The 15,830-nt window shown below is 37.5% G+C and overlaps 1 protein-coding gene across 1 annotated transcript in view; it reads left to right on the forward strand.

The window, feature by feature from the left end:
• The first annotated feature begins 3,015 nt into the window (after window positions 1–3,015).
• Window positions 3,016–15,830, forward strand: part of igfbp2b (insulin-like growth factor binding protein 2b) — a 43,539-nt gene continuing 30,724 nt past the window's right edge. Inside the window, 1 exon segment of the mRNA XM_073854705.1 lies at window positions 3,016–3,609. Coding sequence (XP_073710806.1) covers window positions 3,255–3,609 — 355 coding nt within the window. The 5' untranslated portion in view covers window positions 3,016–3,254.

A 15,830-nucleotide genomic window follows, 5' to 3' on the forward strand; every position in this document is an offset into this window, starting at 1 on the left:
AGAGAGAAAAGAACAGATGGTAAGAAAATTTGAAAATGATGACATATGGTGATTTGAATCAGTCTCCTTCATAAACCTCTGGACAGGCACAAATAACTGCTGGAATTATGGACCAAACCAAAAATCCTTATGCCTGACAGCAGCATGTTACTATACAGTAGGCAAGAGTTACTCAGTCAGTGGCTGTTTCTGTTTCTGTGCTTATAAATCAACAACATTCAGTCACTAAGGCAACAATGAGAGACAGACAGATGGGATAACAAAGCAAAGCTTTTGACTCACTGGATTTATACAGAGAGATTCATGATTTGGCAAAACCAAAAACAAACAAACCCAAAACTAAATGAGCTAAAGCTGTCAATGTCAAGTTTACGTTTTCTGCCAGGTCAAGAAAAATTACTACAAAATTGAACGAACAAGTGCACACATCACTTAAATATACTTTTCAGCCGTTGTAAAATGCAAATAAATGCAAACTTGTAAACACACATTAATGTGCTACAGTACATCTAACAAATGCAATATAGAGGGTATGCATTGACGTCACTTTTTCACGTGACCACGCGAGAGCTTGCCCGGTTGAGTGGCAAAACGTGCAACAAAATGGCTGGTTTTCATAGGGGCTGCTGCGAAAATCCAGTAAAACTGACTATTATCAGCTTAAATTAAATTTAGTTGGACTTGATAGCAGAGGTGGACAATACTTAGTTACATTAGTTACATTTTCCAAGCATCTGTGCTTTATTAGGATGTTTGTATTGGGAAAAATCCCAATACATTCTTCAATACTTCACTACATATCCCAATACTTCACTACATTCTAAAGCATGGAATCATACTGTGTATTCTTTAACATTGCATATTAAAATGTATTTAATACATAATTACATTAAAATTGTGTACTTTTACTTGAGTAAAAGTACATTAATGTACTTAAATATTAAATGTAAAACAAACAGGTGTATTTATGAAATGTAATAAAAGTAAAAATTATAATAATATGCTTTGGAATGTATGTTTTCCAAAGAAAAACACGGATAAAATACAAATACTTGAAAAATACTTAAAATTAAAACCTCTGCTTGATAGAGACCCTAGCAACTTATCAACCCACCTGTGGTCTGTGGATGTTGGCATGAAATATCTATTTACTTCTCCTTTCGGTGCTTCTTGGCAGTCTGTAAAACAATAGCTCTGAATTCTTGTTAATCTGCTAGTCTATCGCACAACAATTTTTTCCCATTTCGACGCATTTTCACCGTGTTTTCGCTGATTTCACACTGTACTCAAATGCTGCCACTCTGTCTTTTGCCACTCAGTGGGCGTAACCGCAGTCCCTCTCGCCATGTGCATACCCTCTATAGACACGCTCTAAAAAAATGCTTGGTTCTTTTAAACCGATGTTGATGTTCCAACAATGGGTTAAAGGGGACAGAGAATGAAAAACCATTTTAACCTTGTCTTTGTTGAATAATGGTAGTCTACCCACATTCACAAACATACAAAAAGTGCTAAACATGCTAAACATCTCAGTCTCATAGAAATTCCTCTTTTAAAAATGTCAGCCAGAAAACAGCCTAATCTGAAAAACTGATGCTTATGACATCACAGGCATCTAACTGCCCTTCCACTTTAAAATAATTGGCTACATTTTTTGAGTGGCAGCAAAGTCAGCCAATCAGTAATGAGATTGCAAGTTAAGCCAGTAGGGGGAGCCAAATATGTGCAAAACCACTCGTTTGAAATCCCCCACCCTAAAAGAGCTATCTGAGAGAGGTTTTTAGGAAGCTTCTAAGGCATTACAGACCCAAACAAAAAATTTTTTGTCTACATGTCACATCACAGAACAAGGATAAATACTCCGTTCAACCATTCTATGTCACCTTTGAATAACAAGCACAGGTTAAGCATAACCCAATGGGTTGGGTTTGTCCCTTAGAAAATTACCCAGCATTTTTTAAAGACTAAATTAATCTCAAATCACAGGTCAAACAGGTGGATTAAATGCAACCCCCCCCCCAAAAAAAAGACACAGCACGGTAACCATAATTTCTGTAAAAATGCCATAGTTACTGTCAGTGTTGGGGGTAACGCATTACAAGTAACGCGCATTACATAATAATATTACTTTTCTGAGGTAACAAGTAAAGTAACGCATTACTTTATAAATGTACACATTAATATTTGAGTTACTTTTTTAAAAAAGTAATGCGAGTTACTTTTCAGTTTAATTAATTTAATGTAAAAAAGCAATGTACTGCATTAAACTGAACGTATTAACATAGTATTACGCACTTTGTGCGCCTGAGCGGGAACAGTTTGAGTCAGAAACGGAGATGGCAGGCCAAAGCCAGAGCTTGACATTTTTGCGATCATAAAAAACACCTGCAAGGCCTGAAAGAGATCAAGCCTCAGCCAAGTAAGAAAAAGTAACGCAAAAGTAACGCAAAAGTAACGTAAGCATTACTTTCCATGAAAAGTAATGCAATTAGTTAAAATTTTGTGGAGTAACTTAATATTGTAATGCATTACTTTAAAAAGTAGCTTTCCCCAACACTGGTTACTGTTTATTTAAATATTAAGATATATTTAAAAGCATTATAAAACAGTTTAAAGACAGTCATTGTCTCTTTTTTTGCTAAAAAATGCAGACAGGCAGTTAAAAATGTAAGTATGGATGCGTTATTATGTTGATGTTATTATATTGTGTGCTATTAATATTTGATTGTTGTCTATAAAAGTGAAACTGCGTACGATGGGCCATAATTTTTTTTGGGGAAATCCTGACAATAAAATTGAAATTAAATTTAACTTGATGCAACTCAACAGGATACACAGAAAAGAGTTCATGTTGATTGTTAGAATAATAAACTTAGGAGCCGAATAATGATATTTTGGCCGGAACTACTGTATGGTTACTATGGTTATTTTTGTGAAGGGCCAACTAGAGAACAACAATGGCAACCAAAACAAACACCGGGCATGCGCACTCTGACAAACCTCTCCAAAACTTAAAGGTTATTTCTTTAGAGACTCGACAATGAAAGAGTCAACAGTCGAAGTAAACGATTTAATGATGAGGCATCCCGATGTTTTGAACAGCTTCTGATGCGCCTTTGATGCGGAGTAACATGACAGCAAATAGGACCCTGCAGCGGCGCGCTCCGGTTAACCTCACCTGTCCCCAAACGCACTTTTACTTTTCCACCTGAAGTCGCCCGCAGGACCTTGACATCCATTTCTCTCTTAAGATCATGTTTTCCGTCTTGCTCCTCGGTTTGTTTCTCCTGCACGGTTCTCTCGGGGAGATCGTTTTCCGCTGCCCGAGCTGCACCGCGGAGCGCCAGGCGGCGTGCCCGAAGCTCACCACCTCATGCGCGGAGATCGTACGGGAACCGGGTTGCGGTTGCTGTCCCGTTTGCGCCCGGCAGAAGGGCGAGCTGTGCGGCGTCTACACGCCGAGATGCGCGACCGGTTTAAGGTGTTACCCGAGTGCGCATTCAGATTTACCGCTGGAACAGCTGATCCAGGGGTTCGGGCGATGCGAGATTAAAGTGGATTTGGAGACCACCATGAGCACCCCGGAGCTGGGACACAGTGGAGAGTTATGTTTAGACTCGTTTATGAAACATTAAAGGATGCGCAACTGTTGGCGATCTGCGTGCGTATCGGGAAGATGATGTTGCGCGTTGACGTTATCTCTTCTCACTGTGTCAATGGATTTGTAGTCAAGTATCAGAGCTGGGGTCTTTGTTTCTGACACCATATTCACCACCACCATCTTGTTTGATTGTTTATAGGCCTTTGTTAGATTATCAACTTCTGTGTTTGGTGCATCTTGGCACTCATCTATGGGATTTCTTAAATAATAATTCCTTGAATTAGCACATAAATCAGTTAATGACATCTTAAAAAGCCATGATGTTGTCACTATTGCTGTACGTTGTAACATTTTTTACATGTTTGAAATATTTATTGGTTATAGATTGCAATAAAGCAGTTTCAAAAATCACTAGAAATACATGATTTTATGGTGGCATGCTTTTATAGTTGAGTTGTGATGCACTCAAACTACTGTAGATCAATACACAGTCTGACACTTTTGAGTTCATTTGCATTTGTCTTTTATTGAAAAGCAATCTGAGATCCATATATCACATATATTGACCATATTTCTGAAAGCAATGCTTTTGAGGTCAATAGTGTGGATTGTGATTGATCAATTGACCATGGGTCCATTGCTGCCCTCAGTAAGTAAACAGTCTTATCACCTGTTAATCTGTTGACACTGTGATGTATTTATGTGCATCCGCCTCTTTCACGGAGATCACTGCTGTCATAATACAGTAACCTGTACTGCAACCTAGAAGTTAAACATCACCCAGAAATAGATTTTTTCCCCTTAGTTTTGACAGAGACGTGCAGGAGCTTGCACAGTCAAGATTTATGTATGTGCACTTTTTTTCTTTAAGGGATCTGCAACAATCCTCCTATAGTCAACCAGTAATTGATTAACTTATGGAGGGCTCATTTTAAATTATTATTATTTTTTGCATTTATTTTTGTACTGTTCGATTTTTTGAGAAGTTTCGCCCCGTCACAGTACAGATGCTACATTTACACATCTGTGCGACTGATTCCCCATTTTTGCACCATGACTTTCTTTAAGATATTTACATTTTCCAAAAATATATTCGAAAAGCACATTACAAAAGCAATAACATCAGTGTGTTGTTTAGTTACAATTTATAGATTCACAAATAATGTATTGGATAATATTGAGTGTTGTCCTTGTGTCCGATGATGTCACTTGTGACAGGAATTGGATATCCCCATGGGTATCATTACAGTGATCAGACCATTTTGCTGTAGATGTCCGCATGAGTGGCTCTCAGCTCTTGCCATGCAAGTGAAGCATGTGACCTAGTTGTGTAAGAAAATAAAGATTTTTCAAATTACTGCCGATTGAAGTTTGCCAAAGGCTTCTGCTTTGAAACTAATTTGCTGCCATTATCTATCACATTGTGCTGTCAACTTTGCAAGATATCAGGGTGAAAGGCTAATGTCGCCTGGCACACATTGGACTTTTGAACAGTGGACTTTGAGGCCCGTCCAGACTATTCAGCATCTGAATGGTGTATTTTGGGATACCAGTAAACAACAGTGGCAGTATTCAATCTGCTTATTTCAATTCTTTGAGACAAGTGACAGCATTATTTAAAGAGAAAATTTACCATTTTTAAAGGTAAAGTGTGTAATTTGCAGTTTCAGTGAATGTTTTCAAACACATTTCTGAACTCCAATCTGCCATTGGTCGGTCAGACAGATAGTCCAGCCCAAAACTCATGCAATAGGTTGCTTTGAAAGCACCACGGAGGCGCAGTGTTTGCAATTCAGGGTAGCATTAAAGGCACAATATGTAGGATTTTCACCACTAGAGGCCGCTAGGCCTGTCATGATAATTACTTTATCGACTTATCGCACAATTAATAAATATGACCTCTGTGATTTTTATTTTATTTAATATTTATAAAATATTGCCATAATATATATATATATATATATATATATATATATATATATATATATATATATATATATATATATATATATATATATATATATATATATATATATATATATATATATATATATATATATATATATATATTGCCATAATGTTTACATGTGTTTGTTTGCAAAAAAAGAATGCCTTTACATTTTAGCCAATCGCCCTGCATCTGTCATTTCTGTCTGCTGTCTGTCTTGGAGGTGTGGCATGCACACATGCCTGCGTATGGCCGGGCACACACACACACACACACACACACACACAGAGCGGACGGGTGATTCTCACGAAAACTTGGTTTTAAAAATGTCAAGCATGAAAATGTAGAAATTGCTTAAATTTACTTTTTTTCCCACCAGACATTGAAAAACAAAGGCTGGAGTAAATGGGAACATTAATTTAAAAACTTTTACTTATCATTTAACACTTTTTGTAACATAATCAAAAAAAATTAGTTTTAAAAAATCTCATTACCGCAACAGTCAGAAAACATCAACACTGACATATTTTCAAAATGACATGATAAACCTGAAAGAACATAATTTGGAGATTCTGCACATGCATTTAAAATCAAAGTATTATGCTTCTATTAATTAAATTGACATTTAATAAGCATCTGTTGCGGTAATGATAATCAAAATGTCGTGTAAGCATTCTGACAAGACAATATTTCAAATTAACTGTAAAAAAATGATCTTACCTGGTAGCCATCTTGAAGTAACTGGTCCATGTGCTTGGTCACTCAAAATCAAACTTTATTAAAATTCTGTATGTGTGCTTAAACTGTTCTCAAAAAGTGTTGCGGAGGATGAGAACATCAGGCATGGACACATCATTTTCCTAATTTTTCTTCATTATTATTATACATGAATATTCAGTAAATATTTTTTCTGTCATCTAAAGTAGTCTAGCAAAACATCCATTTATTTTTTTTCTTAATATTTTTGTGTTAATTTGATTAAATTACAACATAACGCATGTTCAAACACAGCCGGACACATTGCGGTAATGAGAATTTCAGCAGAAAATTAGATAAAATTTACAATTATAAATTCTTATGTTGAAATCACACATTGTGCAAGGTAGAACACAGTATTGTGTTAATTCTGATGCTTTTTAATGTTACTATATTACACATTTTAAAGCTAAAATTATTAGTGCCGTGGTGTTTCAATGGTTTCGTGAGAATCACCCGGACAGTGACAGCACAGAGAAAGCATTACTTGAGCTCAAATTTCTGATAAACACACAGTTTGAAAGAATAAATCCGACAGGAATTGGTTTCAAAGCTAAATAAATAAATGAATAAATATTATGTGCGTTTACATGCACAGAATAAGCGGATGCTGGATAACTATCAAAAATCTGCGTTTATATTTGCATTTACATGCAAATCAATAAACCGGCTATGCGGAATACTGCGTTTACATGGGATTTGGAGATTTGTCAGGTTTCTCGTAGGCAGTGATGTCACCACCTATAGTGTTCAAAAAGCTGATGGGAAATCTGTCTTAAACTATACTGTTGTATCTCTTGTCTGCAGAACCTGTAAATGTAACGTTATGCGTTACTTTGTGCTTTTTTACTTCCACGTGTGATGTTTATCTTTAACAGGCAGAGACAACCACATGAACCAAACTACGAGAAAGCCGGTTAAAGTGTTTACATGCAACGCAAAATCTTTGCCGATTAGTTTTAGCTTACGCCATTTATAGGCTTTACCCGATAAAAGAAAACCATTGTACGCGTTTACATGACCCCACGCATTATCAGTTTATTAAGCATAATCGGCGTAAGCCTGCATGTAAACGCTCTCATTGTTAGCCAAGGGTAGTATCTACATTGCAGGCCAAATCCATCTTTCATAGTTCGAGACGATTTGTAGTTATTTGTAGTTATGTGTCAACACTACCTCAGATGTTTCACTTAAAATTTTGTAGAAAGGATACAGTCGTTGAGTGAATTACTTCGAATTGACGGAAAGTAATGTGAATAGCAGGGTTCAGATCGTTTGTTTTTGAAAGAATTTGAAGAGACTTGGCAAATCTGAGCACAGATTGAAATTGGTGCGATTTCTTCTCTAAAGGAAAACTGGGGTCTTCTTCTTAGAGAACAACAATTTGTCAAGCAAGCATGAGACTTGAAGTCTCTATTTGAATCTCATTGCTGTTTTGAGGAAAGTAGACATTAAAGAGAAATCCTGTGTGATTTTTCTTTCCTGTGGGCGGCACTATATGCTTGTTCTTCTGGTAGTCTCCATCAGTGCAGATGAATTAATGAGAGAGATCTAATGAGTGCTCATTATTGTCATTGCTTCAGTGAACCTTAAATGAATTTCTTTTGCTCATTTAATTATACAAACTCACTACAAGTTGTTAAGTCGTTGACCTCTGAAAAGTCATTGTGCGCATGTCTTTGTTTTTATGCTGCTTGTTGCACTCTTAATGATAATACGGAGTTATTTTTAACCCAGTTTTGGGTCAAAAATAAACAAACCCAACCCGTTGTGTTGTAAAGAAACTTATGCTGGATTGTTTTAACTTTTATGTTGGGTCAAATATTAGCATTTTCTGGGAACTTTAACCCAACAAGGGTTCGTCCCTTTTTGACCCCAATGCTGCGTTGAAAACAAAAGTGTGTGGCTACCCTGTCTCACGGGCGGCAGTTCATGACAGTCTAAATCTGTTCATGGACACGATTTCAGTCTTTTTGTAATGACAATGTGAAATTGTTTCTGTAATGAAGAATGATAGGGCTGGACTTGAATTCATCCATCAAGAACTGGTTTGATCGTTTGAAGTTGTGTCATGTTCAGTAGCAGCCAATTACGACTTTTTCCTCGTCACGTGTGTGGCTCGTCGTGTCAAAATAATATGTATTTGGCGCCTCATGTGAAGTTGTGAAGCAGGTAAAAACTCGTGTCTGCTGCAGACGCTTGCCAGATACTCACTTAATCTCATGTGAGTTTATTGTTAAGTTAGTGTCTTGTAAGTATTTTGTGAACGTGAGCATCTCTTTTATCCGGAACCCTTTCGACGTATGTGCGGCAGGCATGACGCATGAATGCACATGGTTAACATGACACAACAAACACATATTTTGACATGACGAGCAACACACATGACACTGCGAATACATATTTTGAATTTGCGAAAAATTCGCGAAGAGAAGCCACCGGCCGCCACTGGTCATGTTTGCTATTGCTGCAATCTTTTCCTGGCCCCGCCCAGGTGCAACTCGTGACTAAAGAGAGATAATTTTTAAGGATGGGAGAAGATTTGCATTTTTGATTAAAGGTTATGAGGGCACATACATTTAAAAAAAAAACACAGATAAGTAATTTGTAATAAATACCACATTATTCCCCCGAAATAATAGTTTTTAATTTCAATTTTATTGTGACTTTAATGTTTTTTAATAGGAAAAAGTATTTTTTGTCTTTTCACTATTACAAACCCAGCTGCTGGGTTAAATTAACACAGAAATCTTTTTTTTATATTTGACCCAACAGTGATTTGAAACAACCCAGCATAGGTTAAATTACAACCCAGCCTAGCATTTTGTGTACAAAATGGCTGGGTCCGAAACCGCATACTGTACAGTAGGTACTGAATGAGATGAAGTACCTACTTACGTACTGTTAAAACAGTACTGTATAGTATGAATCCTGAATGTGATTCAGATGTACTACATCGTCATGTTGCTACATCACGTGACATACATCTTCATCACGTCATGTCATTCTAGCGCGAATACAGCCTACGAGTAGTCTTCTTCATTGGATAACTCCTCTCCCGGGGCATCATGGGATAGTGAAGTGTCCATTGTATGCACACTGCAAAACCGGAAGTAGTAGGTCATCCGGGTACTTTTCGCATACTGTTTTTCGAATACTATTTGTACATACTACTCGCTTCGCCTACTCTTTTCGCCTACTATATAGTATGGAAGTAGGCGGTTTCGGACGCAGCACATGTTTTCTTTCTGCCATTTGGGAGCACAGACGGTGTATTGTTTTTCAATTTCTTTGTTTATTTTTTAAACTTTAGGTGCCACAATACTTAAAAATGTAATCATGAGACTTTACACTGACCTTTTTACCTAATATTTTTGTCTTGTTTTTTAGTACAAATAAAAAAAATTCTTAAATCATTTTCTTATTGGGCAAAAGGACCTAAGAAAATAAATCTAGTGTTTAGACAAAAATATCATATTTAAGTGAATTTGCGCACAAAGAAATCGGTCAGTGGGGTAAGGAAAAAAACTTGAAATAATATTTTTTTAAACAATTAATTAAAGAAAAATTTAAGAAACAATTTCCTATCCCATTAGCATATTTATTTGCTTGTATTAAGCACAAATTCACTTAAATTTAATTTTTTTGTCTTAGATAATTTTGCTTACCAAGAAATATTAGATATTTATACCAATGTATGAAAACCAAACAAAAATACTACACTGCAAAAAATGATTTTCAAGAAAAAAAATCGTTGTATTTTTGTCTTGTTTTCAGTAAAAATATCAAAAAATTCTTAAATTAAGATGCTTTATCTTGACGAGCAAAACCACCCAAGAAAATAAGTCCAGTTTTTAGACCAAAAATATAAAATTTAAGTGATTTTTGCATAAAAAAAAAAATTTCTGCCAATGGGGTAAGCAAATTTTTCTTGAATTTAGTGTTAAAGAAAAATGTTCAAGATTCTTTTGCTTACCCCATTGGCAGATTTTTAATATTTTTTTTTATGCACAAAATCACTTAAATTTAATATTTTTGGTCTAAAAACTAGACTTATTTTCTTGGTTCGTTTTGCTCATCAATAAAAAGCATCATTTTTTGCAGTGTAGGTAAGAAAATATTTCAAGGTAATCAAGTATCCTTGATTTATTGCTTTGTTTGTTTGTTCTTATTATTTTTATTTATTTATTTATTCCTAACACCATTCCAGCATCTATGGCTTTATTCATGCTGAGATCTGGTTAGTCACAACTCGATCCACACACACACATTGGGGAAGGGGCAATTTGGCATCTCCAATTCACTTAACCTGTATGTTTTTGGCCTGCTGAAGGAAACCTGTGTACCCGTAGTAAACCCTCACTGACACTGAGAACATGCAAACTCCACACAGAAACGCCACCTGACCTGGCCGGGGCTCAAACTGGAGGCCTGTCAGTAAATAAAGTAAAAATAGTAAATACAGTAAAAATAGTAAATACTACGGTATTTTAGCCTAATCAACCGTTACTACACGCAAGCGTAAATTATTGTGCTGAGTGAGATGAACTCGAATCAATAGATTTAAATTTTGTGACCGTGTTGGTTTTGGGTTGGTTGCACTGCTTGTTGGGTTTGTGATTTATGCATTTGGCAGACGTTTTTGTCCAAAGTGGCTTACATGTTATCAGTGTCTGTGTTCCCTGAAGTTGAACCCATAACCTTTGCACTGCTAACTCAAAGCTCTACTAGTTGTTGCAATACTTACACAATTTGAGCTGTGCCGCTGTAAGGCCAGTAACATCATCAAACTTTGAAGAGGCTCTTATTATGTGCAGAGCATGCTATAGATGTGTGTGTGTGTGTGTGTGTGTGTGTGTGGGCCGAACCATGAGCGCACTGCTCTGCATGTCGTCCTAGCCCTCGACATGATCCAGCATGCACATAATGAGAGGAACATTTACTGTATACCGAAGAGACACAGCAAAGATGCCTGCTTGCATCCTAAACGTCTTGTCCATATGCAGTTTTAAAACCCTAAAGTCTTGTATCAAAGACGTATAGACACAAATATTTTTTCGCAACAAATTCAGCAGGCTTGTATTTTCATGTAGCTCAGTTGGTAGAGTGCACTCACCCCACAAAGGTTGCGGGTTTAATTCCCAGGAAACACATGTACTGATAAAACGTGCTGATCGAATGCACCGTAAGTAGCTTTGGATAAAAGCATGTGCCAAATGCATGAATGTTTTGACCTTTTAAATAGCAGGTAAAGGCATCGTTTAAATTCCATATTGTTACCATCGCGTATTTATCCACCTGATCTCTTTTCCTATTTCTCAGTGTAACGTGTGTATCGTGATATCCCTCGGGTGTTTGATGTGCCAAGACACGCGCTCTTGCAGTGGGAATGCCTTCAGTGTTGGCTGCTTGTTGAGACCTGCGACCCTGCAGCGAGGCTCCATGTAGGCGCCTTGGCTTTACCTTTGCTCTGGGGCATCTAGGGTGTCACACAAGTGATTTAGGTAACATAAATGTTTTGTCCTTCCTGCCTCAGGCCATCATAGACAACTCTTCACAGAATATAGAAGAGATGGACAAGTATTGGCAACATTTACAATCTATTAAGGCATCTTTCAGTATGTGCTTTATTTTTGCCTGCGAATGTGCCATTATTGACTCTAAAATGTATATTCAATATGAAATTACAGGAAAGGATACACATGTAGCTGAAGGCGAGTAAGGCGACTTTAATAGCTTTTAACAGTCTTGTCAGTATGCTAATTTGTTGTGCTTTGGAGAATTGAGGAGCCTTTCTTGGCTGTCAGTCTGAATCCCATTACAATTTTATAAGCCCATTTGAATTTTATAACTAAACAACAGTTGTATAACTGTATAAAATTATTTCATGGTGTTCTTGAATGCTTGATTCTGATTGGTTAGTGGTGACATTCCCATGGTTTGTTAGATAACAATCGCATAACAACCACCTGAACTGATAACACTATATACATATAAATATAATAATGTTTATCTTGTTTGAACTTGTTTGAATGCGTCTTGGGTTAAAGCTTTTAGGAAACTTTTTTTGCAGATGGTTTGCATTAGAGGTCTTCACGGGTTCGCTTAGATCCGAAAACCTGAGGTCCAACCAATCTAAAAGTTTCATGTGTGCTTCGGACACGGGTCGGGTATAATATTAGCGGCGTCGGGTCTCGGGTAATTTAAAATGAATGTTTTTTTCCCGAAATAACTCAAGAAGACCCTAACTATCTCACAGGTGTGAATCAAGTCCTTTTCCAACGCCTCCTTTGTCTGCCAAGAGAGCTTGCGGCAATGTGTGGCAGGCGCCCTGCTGAAAATACAGCATAGACCAGCATAATTCCCATGCTGGTCCATGCTGGTTCAGCTGGTGGTTACCAGCATCAAAACACAACATATGCTGATCTTGCTGGTATGACCTGGTGCTGGTATGCTGATGACCACCAGCTAAACCAGCACCAAACCAGCATAGTGGTCTATGCTGGTGGTCACCAGAAAACCAGCACTAAATCACAACATATTCTAGTCTTACTGGTATGTTGGTGTTTTCAGCAGGGCAGTATGTAACTTTCGTTGAGCCAGACTTGTCAATCAATTTTAATGCAGTCAGTGGTTACTTTGGTGTTGTCGTTGGATAACAAACTAAAATAAATGGAGCAGCGATGCCACCAGGTTTCTTTCTGTCTGACTGGTGCGTGTGGGGATGCAGACTGCACACACATCTGTGCCGTTTACATTTGGGTCCAGTCGGGTTTAAAAATGCCCACTGGGTCTAATTTTCTCGGGTCGGGTCTTTCCTTAAAAAATAAAAATATTCATGCACGTTGTATTCGGGTAAAAAAAAGATTTGGGTCATTTTGTGTCGGGTACATGAGAAGACCTCTAGTTTGTATTTCATTCAAATAAGCTAAAAATACACAGCAAGTGGTAAGTAGCCTTGTAATAACCAGGATAAGATAAAGTCAGATTGTTATCGTAAAAATCCCTATAGGGTGATACAAGACCTCTCCGCTTCATGTCGGGGTCCTGATGACCCTGCTGGGATTTATTCTGTCATAACAACCAGCTGGTTGTGCACTATCCCTTATGTACAAATGCTTTAATACAAGCTAAGCTTTATTGACAGTATTTGTGACCTACTTGCCTCTTTCTTATGTCTTTATGCAAAACTTACTGTGCTATGGGTTTTAAATGCTCATGGCATTATATCTTGATAGACAGAGACACTCGTCTAAAACCCAGGATACACTGCACGATTTTTGGATGTCTCAGACGAATGGTTGTGAAACAATTGTGGCGATTTCTGTGATCGTGGCTCTTTATCGGTTGTCATATGTCGTACAGTGAGAAAGGTTCAAAGACAGACGTTTTCCCGGTCTTGTGTCCAAAGATAACATACAATTGTTTTCTGACAGTGTCAGAAATTCAGCACAATCAATTACAGCCCGACCGATATATCGGCAGGCCGATATTATCGGCTGATATTAGGCATTTTCCAAACTATCGGTATCGGCATTCATAATGGCCGATAAATTAATATATATATATATAAAAAAAACGGACGAAACAGCCTTCAACCATGTCATGAGTGTTGCCGTTGTATAGTTTGTCTACCAGAGGGCACTCTACAACCTCCCTGTTGGCAACACTCGTGTATAACGCTTCACACATCCTGCAACCTGCTGATCCAGCCAAAGAGTTGGGCAGAGAGAACAACGGTGAAGAACGGGTTCATGGTGAGTTGGTCACGAGACAATAAAAGAAACAAGTTTCTTTTTAAAATGCATTATCATATTATTTTATTTAAAACTCATAAATAACTACAATTATACAACAGTTCTTTCTGGTTCTCGAATCTGATTGGCTAAGAGCTATGCGATATTGTGCTGATAACGGCACTGTAACCACTTCACCTTTCGTACCATTCCGCCACCTAGTGAATGGAGGTCTTAAGCAGGCTCATCTCTGAATGGAAAAACACAGACGCCCTGTTTTGAATCACTCTCCGTGTGTCTCATTAGTTTACTAGCTCATAAATCAGTCTGTGAATCCCCAATCAGAAGTTATTATTCCGTCAAAGATCAGCGCTCTTGGATGTTACGTTAAAGTTAATGGGAGAAATGTCTTGTCACATCGTGTGGACGATTAACACTTGGAAAGAGAAATATAGACACTCGTTTTTTTCTGGAGCTATTATCTCATATCAGAACGCGAAAACACCTTGGAACTGCAGGTAAGCACCGCAGCTTTTAAATGTGGACATTGATTATTTACTTTATTGTGACGTGACTATTAAAACATGTTATGAGATATCGCCACTGGTATATTTATAAGCAGCATGCAAAAACATCTCTCTGACACTTATAAAAAAACGTTTTATATAGTACTGACAAAAACAAAGTTTAATAATAATAATCGAGTGCTCGTATCGCGTTAAGAATAAATGAGAAAGCAATAGTAACGTTATACAAGTATAGTTTTATTCACTTTTACCTCGCGCCAAAACAATAACAACACAAAAGACACTAAATATGAATAAAAAACAAGTAATAGTTTGATCATGACACCAAATACTGCTGATTTGATCTCATTTTGACGATCATAAACAAACAAGGTCAACATGAGAGCCAGGGAATCCCTGTCAGAGATGTAGCCCAGAGAGGGCGGTGGTCAGCGGGGCGAGTGAACACTGACGTCCGCTCATGCTTTGGTTCTCATTCGTACCGAATCTCACTAAGCAAACGTTCAAACAGGCGCTATCTTTACTAATCGACTGCAAATTTAAATATAATACCTATATATTCTCGACTGAACTAATCTTAAAACTACACTTTGTGACCAAGAAACGGTAATATAAAGTAACGGCTTTTTCGTCCATTGAGTTGTTATGAGCTTCAAAGCAGCCGAAAGTGTTTCCTGTCATTCTGGCCGCCCTCAAATCCGTGGCAGAAGAAGTAGTTCTCAAACAAAGAGGCTTTTAAAATTACTCCGTTGTTGTTTTCTAGTTTTCGTTTTTCAAACGTGTGCCGTCGAACTGTTGTATAAAAGCAATATCGCTCTCGGAGTCGTGTGATATAGCTCTATATCATCACGGCTGTGATTGCCTCCGGCACTCGGCCTGCGTGATAGAGCTATATCACACTCCTACTCGAGCGATATTGCTTAAATAACTAATGTTAGGGAAATCTGTTAATGTTTTGTTGCGTGTTTCTGAAAAAAAAAATATATATACAATATATATATATATATATATACAGGCCGATATATCGGAATATCGGATTTTAAAACCAACAAACGCTTGTATCTGTATCGGCCTTCAAAATCCTTTATCGGCCGGGCTCTACAATCAATGCACAGTGTGTTTGCTGCTATGACCATGCTGGTGACATTGCACTAACGTGAGTCACAGTCGGCAAAGCCTCCAATTCAATCGGTGTCATCATCGTACAGGCTACATGCTTGTCATACCCAAGTTTAAACGATCCATGTCACATGGTGTGATAA

The sequence above is a fragment of the Misgurnus anguillicaudatus genome, chromosome 17, assembly GCF_027580225.2.
Source record: "Misgurnus anguillicaudatus chromosome 17, ASM2758022v2, whole genome shotgun sequence".
NCBI lineage: Eukaryota > Metazoa > Chordata > Actinopteri > Cypriniformes > Cobitidae > Misgurnus > Misgurnus anguillicaudatus.